The sequence below is a fragment of the Diadema setosum genome, chromosome 7, assembly GCF_964275005.1.
Source record: "Diadema setosum chromosome 7, eeDiaSeto1, whole genome shotgun sequence".
In the NCBI taxonomy this organism is placed as follows: Eukaryota; Metazoa; Echinodermata; class Echinoidea; order Diadematoida; family Diadematidae; genus Diadema; species Diadema setosum.
In genome coordinates, this window is record NC_092691.1 from 41,645,517 (window position 1) to 41,664,669 (window position 19,153).

Below are 19,153 nucleotides of genomic sequence, written 5' to 3' on the forward strand. Positions count from 1 at the left end.
GATAATAGCAGCATCAAAATAATGCGCACTTTTTTACTCCTCTCCCGTTCATGTAATCAAAATTTTACGACTTAGTGCTCCTATTATCCGCATCCACGATTACCTGAAATTTTATGCATGTATGAAATGGCATACATTCGTGTGTACAGTATGCTACACTACCGCTATGAAGTAACTTAATGCTCTACCGGGAAAACCGTTCCTCACTGGTAAAATATTGTCTTACCGATCTGCTTTCATTCAAGCATTACCGTTTGAAAACTGTTGCAAAGCTGACATGACTACCGGGAAAATACTCGCGTAAAGAGAGGGCTTACCGTTGGCACAACTTTTACCGTACCGTACCGTTGTCACCGTACCTTTACCGATAGCGCGCGAGTACTGCAGAGCGCGCGCGCCCGCAAATCTGCACTTGTACCAAAGATAGTAGATAACAAGATACGAAGGCGCGCGATAAAAATGGACACATTATGGCTACCCTACCTGACGATACAAAAGAGAGCTAAGTACAAACTCAGTACACCTAGGAACATCATTCATTTCCAAAGGTAGTGGTATCTTTATTATCTTAAAAAAGATTTAGATTAAAAAAGATTTAGTCGTAGCTTTTTTTCGATTAAGGGGATTATTTTGAAGAACGAGATTTTAGAGTAATAAGGATTATTTCGTGGAGGTAAAAATTTGGCAACAACATGATCTCACAATCAAAACGCTTGATAAACAACAACATCTTCAAAGACAGCGCGTCTCAGGCAAAAGACACACATCACCTGAAACGCGCTGTCCCTGAAGCCGCTGCTGCTGTTTATTAAGCGTCAAGGCAGCGCGTCTCAGGTGATGTGCGTAATTTTGAAATTTCACATTTTATCACAAAACATTTCTTGATCAGTCCCTATTAAAGGACAAGTTCACCTTCATAAACATAAGGATTGAGAGAATGCAGCAATATTAGTAGAACACATCAGTGAAAGTTTGAGGAAAATTGGACGATCGATGCAAAAGTTATGAAATGTTAAAATTTTTGTGTTGGAACCGCTGGATCAGGAGACTACTAAGGCTCGTGATGTCATATGAGTACAACAGTATAAAGAAAATGTAAAGAAAATTCAACATATTTTCACTTTTTTTGCATAATAAAAGAGCACTTCACTTGCCTCTTTCTAAAGGCAATGGGAATAATATTACCCATATCATATGTCAGTAACAAGTCAAGGGAATGTGTATACTGTTTTCAAAAGATGAAATTTTGTGAAATTCTCTTTATATTTTCCTTACATTGTTGTACGCATGTGAGATCATACACTGCAGTAGTCTTCTCATCCAGCAGTGACTGCACAAAAAATTCAAAAATTCGTAACTTTTGAACGGATGGTCCGATTTTCCTCAAACTTTCAATGTGTTCTACTAATACATACAGTATATCGCTACATTCTCTCAATCCTTATGTTAATGAAGGTGAACTTGTCCTTTAATATTCAAATCAGCAAGTTGACGATGTCATGCTCTCACAATGTATTAATTCATTTCATACACAGAAATGACAAAAATCTCATATTTCAACTGTATAAATACATGTATAAAACTTGTCTTAACACCACCAAATATAAAAAAGAACAAATGTTAACTGATACTCTACAATGTAGTGTATCTTGGTATGGGAACATGCTTTTACTTGTATTAGCTAAAAATAGCAATTTTCCTGAATTTCACATAACACAGTACATTAGTCTACATGAAAAAATTGTGAGGCAATTACAGTGCAATTTAACTGGGGGATGGGGGATTGCAGCCCCCCCCCCCCCACACACACACACACACACACATACACACACACACACACATACACACACACACACACTTTTGGCTCGTCAGAAGGAAAAAGAAATGGGGAAAAATTTGGGGAAAATCACAACACCCATGAATTTCAATTTCCAAACATTTCACCCTTGGGGACAGGCTTCTTGACCTTGACACCCCCCTCCCCCCCCCCCCCTTCCCACCACGGCCCCCATGCTCGCTGAAAAACGTTCTGCAGCCCCTGTACATGTTGGAGAAACATCATGTTTTTCAAATCGATACTTGTTTGATAGGTGGGTCGAGTTAAGAAGGGACCCATCAAACATGGGATCCTATAATTATAACATAATTATGATAATGCCAAAAGTAGAGCACTGACAGTGACATCGCAAAGGGCGAGTCATCTTCTAGCAGTTACACAGTGATCATCTCACCAGACTTGAATCCAGCCAAAAGAGTGACGTGCTCTTGCGGGCACAAAAGTCCATCAAAAAATCCCTTGCGATCAGAGTATCTCGTAAAACTTGAACTGACTGTAACTTTGTCACATCTCCGACAAAGTCCTCCATCTTGGATATAGTCGCTGGACATTCCATTACAAGAAATATCATTCTCTCTTTCCTCCTCTCCTTCTGCCTTCCATCTGTTACACTAATCTTGGATATTGCACCAGAATTATGGGAGGACTGTTTGTTGGAGTTGGTCAATCTGAAGCTATCTGTTCTTTTCCTTGGTCGGGTAGACTTTAGGGACGATGACTTTTTCGTTGGAGAACACATGTCAGGTTCTTCCCATTGGAAGTCGTTCATAACATCTTGCAACGCATACCGCACAGCATACGCTGAACTCGAATCATCAGCTTCATCCTCGTTGATCGCTTTGTCCGAGACGCCAATTTGACCATACCCGGAGCTCCGGCGGATGTGTGAACTGCCGCTCGCTTGATTCGCACTTCTACGAGCAACCGGAAATTTTCGGCGTATTTTCTCACAACGGCAAGATATTTCATCCCGAAGATGGTTCTCAAACTCTACGAAATTCTTGTGAGTGTGCTGGAGCCAGCCAGCTCTTTTCCGGTACATTTGGCACTCCTTAGCTGAATCAAATATCTTGAATCCCCATTTTAATTTCTCACGCACAACTGTGTTACCGTAGCCTGACGACAGGTGGGTCAACGTTTTCAACACAGCCAACCTTATCGCGGTCAATGTTTTCTCACAAATTTCTCCATCCTTGCACGCCGACTTACTGTCTATCAGAAACACGAGTTTACCTGTAACTTGATTCATTGTTTGTTAGATGAAGTTTACCAAAAGTACAAGAAAAATAGTCAATCCAACAGCGTCACGATCGGTTGCAGTGTTTTCCTCCGTTGGCGGCCATTTTTAAATTTACTCCGGACGTAAACGCAATGGCCTTAATCAAGCAGTAAATATATTTTGTACAAATACAATCGATTTATAAATCATCAATCAATCTACCTATAACCACTGGGGTCATTGGGGAGGACATAAGAAAGATATTGGAGGTAGTCCTAGAGATAATAGAATTTTTAAAAAAGACTCACTGGAGTGTATTTGTAACCCTCCGTGAGCGTGAAAGTCTACTGTCCCGATATTTCCTCGTGAAAAGACTAGAAGTTTCCCGCGCTTTGTGAACGTTAGTAACAATAATGAAGTTACTGTACTTTCCGCATGATTCATGTTCACGAGAAACTTTACTACATGTAGTACGCCTGTAGTACTTGTAGGACCTAGTAACGTAATGTAGGCCTGTGTTGTGTTCTATATCTGTCAGCCTTAGGCTTTATGAATATCCTAGGAAAAGGGAAAAGGGCAGATCGTGTTAGCTACTTTGTTCAAATTTAAGTTGGGGTTCAGCCGCAGGGGCTCTTTCACTAAGCACACGTCACTTTCGAGGGTGTCGGTAAATTGGGGGCTTTCAAAATAAGAGGAAAATATGAAAACTTCTACACTCTAGTTTTCTCCATTCACACACAAAGATACAGTGTAGGGCCTACCAAAAAGTGACATTTTAGACAACCCACACACAAGCATACACATAGACTTATTGGAGTTCATGAAAAAGAAGAAGTTCAAGAAACACGCATATTTCCGTAGGCCCTATGTAAATACTCCTATAAGAAATTCAGCTGATGAATGAAAGTGATTGGATTTGAAGAGGAAAATAAAAAAACAGACGAGAAGATGAAAAAAAATAAATGAATACAGAGATGATGAACACGATATGATGAAGCCCATGATAGACCTAAAGATGATAATTGGTACATGATATGTGCTTATTCTGAATATTATGCTTGTATAATTGTGTATAAATTGAAACTGTTCATTCATATGTTATGTACATGAGTATGATTATGCCATGTATTTATGTGTGTATGTATGTATGTATGTATGTATGTATGTATGTAATGTATGTAGATATTCCTATGTGTATATGCCAACAAAAAAGAATTTCCTAAATGGACACTACTTAGTAAATGAATCTGAATCTGAATCTAGATGATTCTCGATATATAGCCTGTTTAAAGGCCTGAGCCCCCCCCCCCCTCAAAAAAAAAAAAATAGGGGCCTAATACAGAGCTACCAAGTCTCACGCATTCTGCGTGAGACTCAAGCATTTAGGGGCTGTCTCACGATCTCACGCATGGCACCCATTTTTCTCACCCATCGGGCAAAGTCTGCAACTTGGGCCTATAATCCATAGCTCAAAAGATTAAAGTGATAGTTGCAATTGAAGGTACATTTCCCTTTTGTCTCTCAAAAAAAGTAAAAAATAGTCACTTAAGTATGCACCTGATCGCACCATTAAGAGCTAAAGCTCCCTACCGTGGGAGGCCACCGGGGGAGAAACCCCTCCTACACCCTCGCTCGCTGGCACACTCGCGCGCCGAGATGCCGAGCGATGCCGAGTCATGAAAATCTCACTCATAAAAATTTCTTGAACTTGGCATCCCTGCTAATACTATGTCTATAATCACATCAACATGATCAGACTGACGAGCAAGTCTAGCTGCTAGTAGGTCTATAGCTGTTGAGACGTTAAAAATGACGTTGCGAGAGAGGGAGAGAGAGGGAGAGATTTATTTTTTTTTTATGACGGGACTGCATTCTACAAGCTCTGCTTTTTAGCAGTCCCCTACATTTTCTTGTTTCTGCCTTTACCACAGTGACGTAACAGTTATTCAGGGGCGGATCCAGGAATTCTGTAAAGGGGGGGGGGGGGCGTGACTAATTATTTCTGTGCCACTTCCGGGTTTCATTTCATTTTCTTTTTATTTCTTTTGTTTTTAACGAAAAATAAAGGGGGGCGTATGCGCCGGTTGCGCCCCCTCTGGATCCGCCACTCAGGTTATTTGTATCTCTGTTGATAATTTACCTGTATCTCTTTTGCAATGTTATTCTGTTCATCGCCCCGATCGCATTATGGTACTGATTTCCTGACATCTGTGTATACGAGTGTTTCATTCTATTTCTAATTATTTGTTTGTTGGAAATGAAATGAATCAACTTGAACTTGAACTTGAAGGCCAGAGAGGGGGAGGGAGGGAGAGAGAGAAAAAAAAAATGGAGTTCGTAAATTACAGGGCCTACCCGAAGTAGAATGCAGTGGGTGCGTTTGGGTGTTCACGAGGACTTTAATTGATCAAACTGCTCTGAATTTCTTTCTTAGTCCACCTTTTTTATTTGTTTTGTTTCTTGTTTTTGCTTCTCACCGGATTTTTCGGAGAGAAGTAAAAATAGCCCCCCAAAATGTGAAGACCCTCTTTGTGTTTGTTTGTTTGTTTGTTTTTGTTTTGTTTTTGTTTTTGTTTTTTGCTTGTCACGACCCATCCCCTCGGCATTCCTATTGGGTCACCAACCCCCTCCGCTAGCTCCCCCTTCGTTCCCCCCCCCCCCGGCCGCCTCCCCCCCCCCCCCCCCCCCCCCCTCTATTTACCATGTATACGCCGCCGTTTTGCGAAGTAAACAGAAGTCCATAACCATGATAATGGGTACTTCTGGCTGTAGCTGGTGCTGAGCTCGTAAAGTCATCTGCTGATCTTTGATCTCGTAAAAGTATCATTACTTATACCTTATCTGCATAATAAAGCCTTTGAAATGATGCTTGGCCCACGGCGGCCCGGGGTTTTCTGGTGGTTGTCGTATCATTGAAGTGCCGTCTTATTCACCCCAGTAGCCTACAGTCCGAAGTATTGCGGTTTATGTAAGTACAGTTCATAATGGTTGTTACCTGCTGCGTACCAACAGAGTAAATTTTACCGTAATGTAGGCGCCTAGTGTAGCTGTAGGCGTAGATGTGTGTGTTTCTCGTTTCACCAGCTTTTGGCAAGTTGTAGAAACTACATGCCGTTGAGTTCTATTTCTGTAAAACAAAGTTTTGTGCAGAATGCATGCCATGATAACCATCAAAATTATCAAAATAATGAAAGTAGATACGAGACAAAAAACGACTGAACAACAAGCTTTATCATTGTCTTATCATGTTTATGGGCATCAAGACAGGACAGGAACCAAGAGTCGAGTCAAGTGATTGCCAATCGTTCCAAAGACTGCCCTGCCTTTAATGATACCCAGCAGAACTCTCTATCACCAAAACTCCTTCTTAAGAACCATTAAAGACTGGAACAAACAGATTTAATACCCCAGGCCCAGGGGCCCATTGCATAGCCATAAAAGTTACAATTATGGTAACTTTGCCATCCAATGGTAACTTCCATGGAATTCTTGATTTTGATTGGCTGTTAAGTATTGTTGCCATGGTAGTTACCATTGGGTGGCAAAGTTACCATAATTGTAACTTTTATGCAATGGGCCCCAGGAGGTAGTCGAAGCCATGCAAACTTGTTGACACAATTTGCAAGCCTTGGCTTGGCCCAGCAGTAGTTGCTTTAAGAGCATCCATTTTTTTTTAATTGTTTTATTGTATTTTCATTTTTCATTTTCATGGACTTACTAGCGTATTGATTATTTACTTATTTTGATGATTATTTCTGCAACTACTTGGCACTTGAACCCTCCTCAAGACTCGTGCAACTCACGACCTCCCCAAAGGTGACAGAGTAATCGGCAAGTTGATTGTGGTCACTCTCACTGAAGAAGAAGAAGAAGGAAATTGTTTTGAAAAACACTAATAGATTCTAGTTTGTGTCTCCATAACACTACAGTGACATACATTACATTGACACCATATATATTTTGTATTATATTTCTATAATTGAAGTGTTACTGAGGTTTTCTTCGTGGTTTATTCTGCCTTTAGTCTTTTCTTCTTCTTTATAATCTGCTTGGATTTCCTCCAGTCAGGAGAACTGCCAAGGTTGCAGTGTCAAATAACACATGAGTTTGTTTATTTGTTTGTTTGTTGTTGTTGGGTTTTTTTTTTGGGGGGGAGGGAGAATATTTAGAAAAAGAGTAGGTGACACTGTCACTGGCATACAATGATGATTACACAATAGTAGGCCCTATGTTTGGTGTGTGAATATCATGGATGTAAAGAATAAAAAAGATAGAATAATGATAATGATACTGTCTGTAACAATAACAATGATAAAAAGGTAATGACAGTAGTGATAAAGAAGAACGGAAGTACAAAAGTACTTCCAAATGGTTATGCAATGAACCAGGTGCATTAGAAATTACCATAAAAGAACAGTACCCACTTGAGTAAAATTGGTCTATACCCTTTGTTCATTCAATATCTTCATATATGCTACCTGTTCCTTAATCCAGCATTCTTGAATTTACATTCAGACTGAGTCTTTTATCTCTTACAATACAGGGCAACTGATGGCAGGTATCATGAATGTGAAGGACCTGCATTCATCTTGGAGGGGCTTTATTTCAAAGTATGTGTGGATCTTTCTGCTTCCTACAAGGTATGATATCAAAAGATTTTCCTCTTTTTTTTAGTCCTTGAAAACTATGTACACTTAAGTGTATTGTAATTCATTGATGTTTGCTGATGTGTCTGCAGCATACTCTTCAACACAGTCTGTCATGTGAACATTAAACACAACACCCCATTGCATACAAAAAGATCATTTCATACTTTGTAATTGGCATAGTTTATATCTCAGAAGAGTGTGTTCCAGAGTCATACAGGGCTGTTTGCTGACACAGAGGAATTGGAAATAATACCCCACCTCCTTGTTATAACTGATGAAGCTTACACATATTGTATATAATGTGAGATTTGGGGTATGCCCATCACATGACACCTTGCGATCAAGCACTTATGATTGTTATCTGTATAATAACCTGATCTCATACCCAAATCTGATTGGTCAATTTGAGTAGGCCACATCAAACGATGGAAAAGAAGATAATGGTAATGATACTAACTCCTTTGTCCCAGTTACAGGTACATGTAACTAACAAAAGTCCGAAAAAGGTATTACACAGTGTAGTTACAAAAGGACTGAAGCCCCCTACACAGCACATCTTAAAAAATAAAGGAAAAGAATGACTTTTGAAGTTTTCACGAAGAGATTCTTCCTGTCGAAGGTAGTGTTGGAATGGGGCATTGAGCTTTGACTCAATCAACCACAAGGCACCCTTATTCCCCCCCCCCCCATTAAAAATGGTGCAGTGGTCCCTGAATTGGTAGTAATATCTATTTACATGGTGGGATTATACCAAAATTTTGCAGCAAGGACAAGGTTCACACTTAAGTTAGTTGCCTGTTGTGCACTTCTTGAACTGTTTTGCACTTTATCTTAATAAAATCATGTCAGTGCTTGGTATTAAGGCTTGCATTATTTTATTTTATTTTTATTTGCAGTAATGACATCTCATCTTTCTTTTCAGAGGGAGCAGTGAAAAGTTGCCTATTGTATGCCATGTTAATTTTAAATTCAGTTGAGAAGAGAAGCAAAAGAAAAAAAAGTCTTATATTTGTGCCATGCCGAAATATCCTTAACATCAGCACATCGGGTGAGAATGAGAAGGGCGTTAAGTTGCCACCAAACCCATGGTGTTCAAGACAACTTAACGCCCTTCTCATTCTCAACCGACAAACAGTAGTTGTAGATAATCACAGAACCTTGCATTTTTTTTTTCTGTCACTATTTAAGCAAAGAAGACCTTTTTTTGACAGCTCTGATGTAAAGCTTTGTAAGCTGTTATAGTCAGTTTAAAGTGTTCAAAAGAATGAGTTTGTGGTTCATGTGTTTTCCTTTTTGTTTTCTCCAGTGTGCTTATCTATGGCTCACATTCCATTTTGCTAAATCTGTGCAAAGATGAACGGGGCAAAATTGTATTCAACTCAGCTGCTCTCGTTCTCATGATAGAATTAACAAAGGTAAGATCCTCTCCCAACAGACTGATAAATGGTTGTATGACACATTTATTAAAGGCTTCTTTGCAAAAACTTGAGATACAAGTTTTTCCAGATGCAAGGTATACATGTAAGATGGAAAATGCTCAATTTTCAAGAGGAAAAGGCATTCACTCAAGAATTGATTTGATGTGTATTTAAGTTACACTGAGCACCAGTAAAAAGAGACACATTGATTGACAGAGTCAGAGATAGAGAGATAAGGGGGAGGGAGATATATAGAAAGAGAGATATATGAATATATCATAGAATTAAAATAGAAAAACAGAGAGATAGAATCGAAAAGATATTGTAGGCCCTATAGTTTTAAAGCTTGGTTTTTATGATACACTGATGGTACTGAAGGTCAGTATTTCCTTTCTGATACCCAGAAAAAACAACTTAAGCTGTCCCTTTCAGGAGCACTACATATAATATAAAAACAACACAGAAACCTGTCTACCATCAAGGATGACTATCTTATTGTACTCTGCCTGACTACTTACAGTTGTTGATCTCACTGGCTCTCTGGCTCTCTGATCTGAGTAGTGGTAGAGATGGAGGCAAGTCAGCCAGGATACTTCCCCTTACCTCTTGCTGGATGTTTGCCATCCCGGCCTTACTCTACGCCATCAACAACAACTTGGTAGTCTTCATTCAGGAGTTCATGGATCCAGCCAGTTTCCAGGTACATTGAATGTGTGTCCCTCATAGAGTGGGTTGGAAAGGAGCCATTTAATGATGTAAGAAGTATTTCACAACTTTATCAAATTAGTGGCCATTTGTTGGAAAGCATTGTGAGCTTCTCTTACATAATGAGTTTATTGTTCTAGCTGATGATGATTTTAAAAACACACACCTGAAAACTATCATTCTCTTTGTCATTGTGTGAGTCACTCTTCTTTGTACAGATTGGAAAATACTTTATCAAGCATTCTTAGGAGATAATAGTCATTTTATGAAGACCCTGGACTATGGCCTGTATATAAACCAAGAGGAAGAAGATTCTTGAATAAGAACAATGCTGTGATAATACTGATGTCATAGCCCAGTGCCATGTGAAGTTGAAATGTTCAGAACATTGAGGGAGTTTCTTTGTAGAATGTTTGCTGTCAGACATGACTTCAGTTCTTTCTGTTTTCTGTCCATCGATCCCTTGGAGACTCATAAGATGACTGTGGCCATGTGAGATTGTAAACAATGAAGAAAGTAAATTATGGGAATGAATACCTTCAACTGATCAAATGAGGTGAAAAATGTGTATCATTCTCTATAGCTGGGTCAGTCCATGGGGTGTGGTCATCTTTTGTGATATACTGGAGCTTAAAGTCCAGGCCTCATGTAAACCAATATGTCATTGATGACATCAGAAAGAAAACAGTACCCCACCAAGTGTTATTGTTCAAGCATCATGGGTATTGCAATAGGGTGTATTTTAGACTGGAAAATTTATTGCCAGTGTCATATAAATGTGATTAATTTGCGTTGCGGCAAATCCATGAAAGTTTTTTTTTTTTTCTTCTTCTTTTTTTTTTTAATTTAAGAATGCATCACTATAGCAGGGGGGCAAAGTGCATATTGACACAGCAAAACTTAGCCATATTTAAAATGTGAAATGAAAATGTCTCTGTTACATGGACGTCATACAAGTTATTTACCCAACCTGATGGACTGACTCAGCTCCAAAAGGCAGGATCAATATTCAGCGTGTTGTAAAGTACTGAAGCAACCTCACAGTGTAAGTCCAGTGTAGGTGGAGACTTGACTGTAAGTAAATGTTGCAGGATGCACACTGATTGGATACACAGTGACATGCTTCTGTCATATTTTAGTGATTTAATAGATATTGATTATCAGTAGCTGTGCCTTTAGAAAACTATCCATGCTATGCAGATCCAATTATTCGCTCTTACAATTCAAGATGTGCACGCCACTTGACTCCAGAAGTTAATCATTAGTCAAATCTGCACACTCCCCAGATCATGTGTAGTTTGGAACATATCAAACTTACAAACGGTGTATATGACTCTGTGGACTCTTAATAACCTTTGAAAGCATTCCTAGCTTTATTTCCTCTGCCGTTGCCATGAACTTTGTATTGGTATTGATGTGTAACAAACATGAAGCCAGGAAAACCTCACTTCCCACAGTTATGTCAATGTTTGCTTTGTAAACTTCCATCTGAAAAAAATTAATGGTTTGTCCCTCTGCCCCACAGATACTTTGCAATCTGAAGATAGTCTCCACTGCCTTCCTGTACAGGATCTTCCTGAAGAACAGGCTTTCTTTCAAACAGTGGCTGGCAATTGGCTTGCTGCTGGCTGGCAGTGTGAGCAATGGGTAAGAAATAAATGCCAGTTGATTGCAACAAAATGATGTAATTGATGATGCTCCCAAGATCTGTGCCGTGACTGATATCATCGTAAAGCAAGCTTTGAGAATTTGGATGTGTTTTTATCTTATTTCTTTTCTTCTTTTTTTTTTTTTTTTTTTTTGTCATCAAGGAGTTTTACGTTCACATGCATGCAATTGTCTCCATTTACAAACTCTATCAATTTCCATGAAATTTCCATTCAAGTTTATGGCTGTAATGAGCAAAGTGTGCGTTCATTTTTCCCTCAGTCAGTTAATGGTGAACCAGCTTTAAGCAAAAGTGGTCTGTTGATTCAAGTATCTCACAAAATAAAATGTAATGTAATCCGTGTGACAAAATGCTTCTCTGGTAACCTAAAAGTGATGTTTAATAATTATGTTGACTATGAGAATTGGCAGTGTTATCTCAATTAGTTCTGTGTTTGTTTGTGCTTGTTATTTGGAGAAATCTTCATGAATCTTATTTATTCCTGAAATGTGATGTGATGCAATACCTGTTAAATACAATTCACCTGCAAGCAATGGCCTGATTACACTGCATGAAGTTAAAGTAGGTATCTGATTGGCTTAGAGACTTGATGGCAAGTTGAGTCTCCTTGGTCGCTTAGATGTCTGTGCAACATCTCCACGACTTCTCCTAGAGACTAGCTGGGTTCCAGGGAGTCATGAGAGAATCTTTTCCGAGACTTTTATCAGTCTCCAGCTGGTCTCAGAGATATCTCTGCAACATCTCTTTAGTCGCATCCTAGTCGCAAAGACTAATTTTGTCCATTAGGGCTCAGAGATGTCTTCACGACCTACCAGAGATGTACCCGTGACTAAAGAAGACGTCTCAGAGAGGTTACGGTGATTTCCCTGTGACTTCAGGGCAAATAAGTTGTCACCTTGTTTGGAGATATTGCGGATGTCCTGGAGTTGCCTTCTTGGTGAGAGCGTGAGCCATTTTATGGTCTGTTTAGTTGCACGATTCATGGCAGTTGTGGTGAAATCTTCTCCAGTGAGGTTCAAAGTCAGGAGATGTAAGGGAAGCTGCTGACAGACTGGATAATGCTCTTATCTGGCCAGATTTAATGTATCTAGAGTAGCATGAGTAGGATCCATGGAATACCTCCTTAAAGTTGTCCCATGGTTATATTTCCCTCTTCTCTTCTTTTCTCTTTTAGTCTTGCAGGCATCACATCTAGTGGTAGGTCTAGATCCCTGAGTGAAATTTATGTAACGATACCAGGCTTACTCCTCATCCTCATCTACTGTTCCATCTCTGGTATGTCTGGAATCTACACAGAATACATCTTGAAGAAATACAAGCAGGTAGGCTGCTATACTTGTGCATGTTTGAAATGGTTTCTGTTGGTGGTGAAATAAAGGCAAAAGACAAGCGTGTAAAAAACATGTAGCATCATAGCCACATGCTCTAAGTCACATTCATTTCCTCCTGACTTGCTGTCTGAAGTGTTCTATTAGCTTGTGACAATCATGTTATTATCAAACACTTTCTGTAACTGAAGATACAATCTGCGTTGGAAATGATTGTCTTGAAACATCACAGCTTGAGTTCCTAACTGCACCAATATCTTTCTGTATGCATCTTTCAGTCTTCCAGATTTCTGTAGTTTATCCAACTATCACAGTTGTAGCAAATGAAAGAATTGATTTCAACCAATGACTGTCATATTTTCCTCAAACAGACTTGCTCAAAGTTTTCACTCTTTTTTTTTTTTCCACTCTTCTTATCATGGTCAATTACCCTTAATTCTCTATAACTCCCACCCTACCTTCCAGTTTGTTAATTTATATATCTACATTATCTTTTTTGTATCCGTCTATTCATCTATCTATCTTTTTTGTATTCATCTATTCATCTATCTATCTATTATCTTCCTTTCTTTCTTCTCTGTCTTTGTTTGTAAGTATTTTTCTATCCAGATATATGCTGCTGCACTCTATATCCAAGCTCACTCTATCTCTATCCCCATCCCCTCCCCATGAACACACACTTCATACTTGCATTTTCCTACGAGAAACCCTGCCACCACTGATGGTCCTCTCTACTGCTCTGCTGTATGTTGAATATGATTAAACTGTTGATACTCATCCACCATTGAATGTGGTTTGTGATATTCCAGGTATCATTACACCAGCAGAATGTGTTCCTCTACCTCTTTGGCCTTGTCTTTAACTCCGTGGGTTACATCATGACATCACGAGGGAGCTCTGATGATTCTCTGAGAGGTTTCTTCACAGGCTTCAGTACTTGGACTGTAGTCATCATTCTCACACAGGTGGGTGGCTGGTATGAGCTCTTTACTAGTATGTGCCAATGAGTCAAATGTGTATAAATTTCACACACGTACCTTACCTATGGACAGGAAATTACAACTAATGTGGCACACAGAGGGTTAATAGGCTTTATTGAGCAATTTCAAAATTGTAGCCAATGGTCATTGTCTATTTAGGTCACATGACCCAGCATGAATATCACACAACATGCACCCTGATCCCCCTGCCATGCAGCTCATTGAACTATATGGCTGTGCGTGACTAGATCATAAATGGTTGTAGGTTCATGCAAGAAAGTATTGAAGTAGCAATGAACCTAGAGAATAAATAAGGCAGGTGAGGCAGAATTATCTGATGATATCTCTACAGAATGGAAACTTTTTTTTTTTATAGCTGTCGCAGGGCTCATCATTAGAGATGGCCTGTTGGCATGGGGCCATTAAAAATTTATGTCGGGCCACTAAATTTCCAAACAGACTATATTTTGGTGGCCTGATGGGGCACCTAAGACTCAAAATAGATTGATATGTTTTTTGTTAACTTCGGGCCGCCAAAATTTCAGATTCAAAGATTTAGGTGCTTGACTGGGCCACCAGAAGAAAAGGTTAGTGTTTAGCCCTAGCTGTTGTATAGCTGTGATGATTTGGGAAATGGGGGAGGGGAGGGGAATTTCCTGATTGTCATTACAGTTGTTCTTCAAAAATGAAATCTGACTCAATGCAGGGGCAGATCAGGAATTCCGTAAAGGGAGCACAAAGAAATATTTCTGGTGCCACTGCCGGGTTCCCACTTCATTTTTTCTTCTTATTTCTTTTGTTTGAACAAAGAATAAAGGGGGAGGATGTGCCCAGTGCACCCCCCTCTGGATCCGCTACTATGATGTTTTGATTCTAAGTCTCAATGCTTTGTTACCACCAGTCTCTGAACGGCATGATTATGGGATACCTCTTCAAACACGGTAACAACATCATGAGACTCTTCACGATCTCGGCCTCTATGCTGGTTACCACGGTATTCTCCGTCATCATCTTCTCACTCCAGCTCAACGTCTTCTTCTACATGGCATTGTTGTCTGTCATGTTTGCCCTCTGGCTCTATTACAACAAGTGACGGCAAGCAGTGAAGCGAATAATGCCGCACATGGCAAACCTTACTCAAAATTCAGCACCAGAGTACTGCTGGGAGTTCAAAGTCATGATATCATTCTCATTCTTTTCTTTGCAACCCTGACCCCACAGAGCTCAGTCACTCTAACGTGAAATGATTTACAATGATGTTGGTTTGCCAGAACTCAACCAAACAACCAACTAATTTTTTGGCCATATTGTCATTTTACAGGCCTAAATGTCTGCTGCCATCACTTGTATCATCCCATACATTCTGCCATGTCTTTTTTTCTGACATCAGAAACAAAGAAGCCAATTTCTTGTTTGAGAAAGGAAATCTAAATCCTCTCTGCTCTTGCCTAGTCCCTATTATGAATAACTTGGTGTAGAGTTGCGAATGCAAGCTAATCAGGAAGTGTTTATATGTAAAGGGGTAAAGTGCAATTATTTTAATTCTGAGCAAATACACTTGGCTGATATTAGATTTTATCGTCTTCCACTGCACTTGGGTAATTTGGGCTATAGATTATAAAAGTGACATTTGTCATATAGTATTTGAAATTAAAAGAAACCCAAAGAGAAATGTGGATTGAGTGAAAGTAGCAACATTAGTTGAACACATAAGTGAAAGTTTGAGGAAATTTGGACAGTTGATGCAAAAGTTATGAATTGTTAAAGTTTTGGTGTTGGAACCGCTGGATGAGGAGACTACTAGAGGTTGTGGCATCATGTGTGGACAACAATATAAAGAAAGTATAAAGGGAATTCCATAAGAATTCATTTTTCATGAAAATTAAGCATTCCATTGATGATACTGACATATGTTAAGGGTAGCAATTCCCCCCTGCTTTCTGAAAGCGGTTAGTCAAGTGCTATGTCATTATGAGAGAAAAGTGAATTTTTGTGGAAATTCCCTTTATATTTTCTTTACATTGTTGTCCACACAAAAGTCATAACCTCTAGTAGTCTCCTAATCCAGCAGTTCCAACACCAAAACTTTAAAGATTCATAACTTTGCAGCGATTGTCCAATTTTCCTCAAACTTTCACTGATGTGTTTTATTAATATTGCTGCTTTCACTCAATCCACATTGCTCTTTGGGTTCGGATTCCCTTTATAATGTAACATAAATGTATCCTAACAATTTACTCATGGTACATCTTTGAATTCTTAAAAGCCATTGAATGTTCACTCATGTATCCTTGTAACTAATTCTTCATCAAAATTGCAATTTAAATACACATGTTTTGTTTTGTCTCAGGTGTCCAAAGAATGATATAGTACTATGTCTGTAATTTAATTTGTACGAATGATGGATTTGTTCTTGTGAGGATGTTAGGAAAAAGTACCAAATGTGTGAAAGAACAAAGAGTTTTTCTTCTATTTTTCTTTTTTGACACACACACACACACACACACAAAAGAAAACAGTTGACCACACCTACTTGATATTTTCTATCTTACACAAATTGCTAACTTGCTATAACACTGCTCAAAAACTGAAATACTTGTACTATTCATGTGTTACATAGCATCTTTTTATTGTTCTTTTTTGAGGGAAAAGCTTATAACAGAAGGGAAAAGAATTATACACCAAAGAATGCATGGTGCTTGCATGTTTTAAAGAGGCATTTGATTTTAGGAGTGTCTTTCTATGTTTGTACTTGTATAAAGTCTGCCAGTTGTATCTTTCTGCTGCATTTTTTTTTATATTTTATCCTAACATACTATGAAGTACCAGTTAATCCGGAAGAAATGGTGTGGTTTAGTGCAATCATTGGAAGTCACTACAGGTACATGTATTATGTAAATGTATTCTGCAGCAAGAACAGTATGACTGTCTTGCTCTAGTGTCAGTTGTTTTCAAGGGAGCAGTACTATTTACTAAGAATGTGACTCATACAACTCAGATGGTCTGCGGATCTAGTTCCATTGGTTTTCAAAACACCACATAGATTCCTTCCTTGGATGAGTTTGGTCCTGAAATGGACCTCCTTGTGATGAAGATTAGGGTTTTTTAAGGCATAACTTCTGTTTTCAATGTTGATTGGTGCTGTGTTTTGGTAGAAAGAATAAAAGTAAATGAACAACTATTAGGTAAAATCAAAGATCTGGATCTAAGGTCTCTCTTCTTTGCCTGAAAATATTACTGTTTAGACAAAATGAGGAATTTGTGATCCTTTGTTGGCTAAAACAGAAATTAATGAAGATAATAAGACAACAGCTCAAAAGTTTAACATGAAATTGTAAGGTGAAAAAAAAAAAAATGTCATTTTCCAGCCGTAACATTAGCTAGGATCATCTGATGGTAATATGATACACAGTACTTTGTAGTAGGAAGGACAGAAATATATACACAGTTGAGATAAAAATGAAAGGCCAAGGTCAAAGGTAACTAAAATTAGGCCAAGAATATAACTTGCAGCCAGCTTTTGTTAAAATGAAGGAGTGAATTAGGACTTTTTCCATTATGCATTATGAGTAAATATGTCTATCCTCAAGATCTTTTCCAAGTGTTTGTGTGAGAAGGCAGCCATCCCAGTGGACTGTATGTTGCAGTGGGATTGCTATAGTGTCTATCATTTTAATGAGAAACGTCATTTTATGCAAGTTCTTTACTTGGGAAATTATGAATTGCTTTTATCATTCTATAACTTTTTCTACATATTGTGTATTTAATTGTAGTCATGTGTTGCATGACAAGTGAGCCTGAAATTAAATATCTCAGCCATAACAAATGGAAATATATGTCATTCAGTAGTGACTTTTTCTTGTGTGTCTGCTAGTAGTCTCAGATGGCATAGAATAAATGTTTTTTTTTTCCATTAGCGAATCCTTTTTAAGACCGACAATCAGCCTGTGTGTCTGGCCTCGTTGAGCCAAGGGTTGTCTGTTCAGTAAAGTGCCTGAACAGTCTCAAATCATTCACTCCAGAAGGATAGGCCAATTCTTTCCGAATTGGCTTCACAGTGTTCATACGTGTGTGTGTGTGTGTGTGTGTGTGTGTGTCTGTCTATGTCTGTGTTGTTTGTTTGTATGTGTGTGTGTCTGTCTGTCTGTCTGTGTGTCTGTGTATCTATTTGTATATTTTGCATGTACGTCACTTAGGAAACACATGAAGTTGTAAAATTACATGTTTTAGGTTTGGCACCATAAGAGAATCAAAACCATTACAATTTATTTTCAAGTCACCCTTTTCAAATGTTCAAGAAAATTGAATGTAATGACAATAAAAGTTGCTGGCATGTACATGTACACTATAGTATACGCAACATATTTTTAGAAATCAAAATTAAGAAAAGTTGTGTAACAGTTATAAATTAATCTTGATTTTGTAAGCACTCAAAATTTTCAGAAAATTTCTGCTGAAGACAATACTATATTTTGCTTTAGTGAATACAAATTAAGAAAATGGCCAATCTGAAGCCATTGATAACAGAGAGAGAGAGAGGTAAAGTTTTGAAGTGTTTGTTTGCAAAAACCGATAAGTCCATATTTGTCAAATGGAGATATTTGCGATTAAAGGTCGAGAAAAATAAAGAGAATAATAAGAAAATTTTTGCTTCTTTTGACCATAACTTCAAAAATGTACCTTTAGGTGTAGTGACCAATATATCATTTAAAAGGTATTATTTTGTATTTTATGACAGATACCGTACTTCAAAATCTTCAAAAATGGACTTATCGGTTTTTGCAAACAAACTCTTCAGAAGTGGAGCTGATTGAGAAGGCTGCAAACAGATTTTTGTGCCACATCATGATCGTCTTTACCTAGATAGATAGATTGGTAGATAGATGTAGATAGAAATAGATACATGATAAACGGATAAATATATATAGATAGATAAAGATAAATAGAGATGGATAGATAGATTACAGGTGTATATAGATAGATACATACATACATGCATACATAAATCAATAAATAAAAAAAAAATCCACGTGTTTGACTTGAAATTAACGAAATTTTCGGCCCACCTCGGGCCTTCATCTTTTAATACAATGGCGTACTCGAGACACCTTATATATATATATATATATACATACATACATATACTGATATATTTATTTATAGCATCTCCCTCTCTCTCTCCATATATATATATATATATATATATATATATATATATATATAAAATATATATATATACAGTGTATATATATATATATATATATATATATATATATATATATGTATGTATATATATATATATGGAGAGAGAGAGGGAGATGCTATTTTTGCCGGAACTAAGTCTCTGC

The 19,153-nt window shown here is 38.1% G+C and overlaps 2 protein-coding genes across 2 annotated transcripts in view; one reads left to right on the forward strand and one right to left on the reverse strand.

Moving 5' to 3' along the window:
- The window catches only part of LOC140231333 (uncharacterized), a 30,552-nt gene extending 27,392 nt beyond the window's left edge, over positions 1-3,160 (reverse strand). The window contains exon 1 of the mRNA XM_072311488.1: positions 2,232-3,160. Coding sequence (XP_072167589.1) covers positions 2,232-3,086 — 855 coding nt within the window. The 5' untranslated portion in view covers positions 3,087-3,160. The remainder of the gene's footprint in view (positions 1-2,231) is intronic.
- Positions 3,161-5,940: 2,780 nt separating this feature from the next.
- Positions 5,941-15,460, forward strand: LOC140230900 (probable UDP-sugar transporter protein SLC35A4). Its single transcript, XM_072311043.1, has 8 exons — positions 5,941-6,024; positions 7,600-7,696; positions 9,012-9,120; positions 9,644-9,823; positions 11,354-11,475; positions 12,672-12,819; positions 13,635-13,790; positions 14,707-15,460. The coding sequence occupies exons 2-8, from the start codon at positions 7,608-7,610 to the stop codon at positions 14,896-14,898; spliced, it is 996 nt and encodes a 331-aa protein (XP_072167144.1). The 5' UTR covers positions 5,941-6,024; positions 7,600-7,607; the 3' UTR covers positions 14,899-15,460.
- Positions 15,461-19,153: the final 3,693 nt, after the last annotated feature.

Bases quoted from the DNA above. Each gene is read 5' to 3' on its own strand.
- LOC140230900 (XM_072311043.1), top strand. From the start codon at position 7,608: ATGGCAGGTATCATGAATGTGAAGGACCTGCATTCATCTTGGAGGGGC. The intron at 7,697-9,011 runs GTATGATATCAA...TGTTTTCTCCAG, and splicing joins ATCTTTCTGCTTCCTACAAG to TGTGCTTATCTATGGCTCAC. The intron at 9,824-11,353 runs GTACATTGAATG...TCTGCCCCACAG, and splicing joins TGGATCCAGCCAGTTTCCAG to ATACTTTGCAATCTGAAGAT.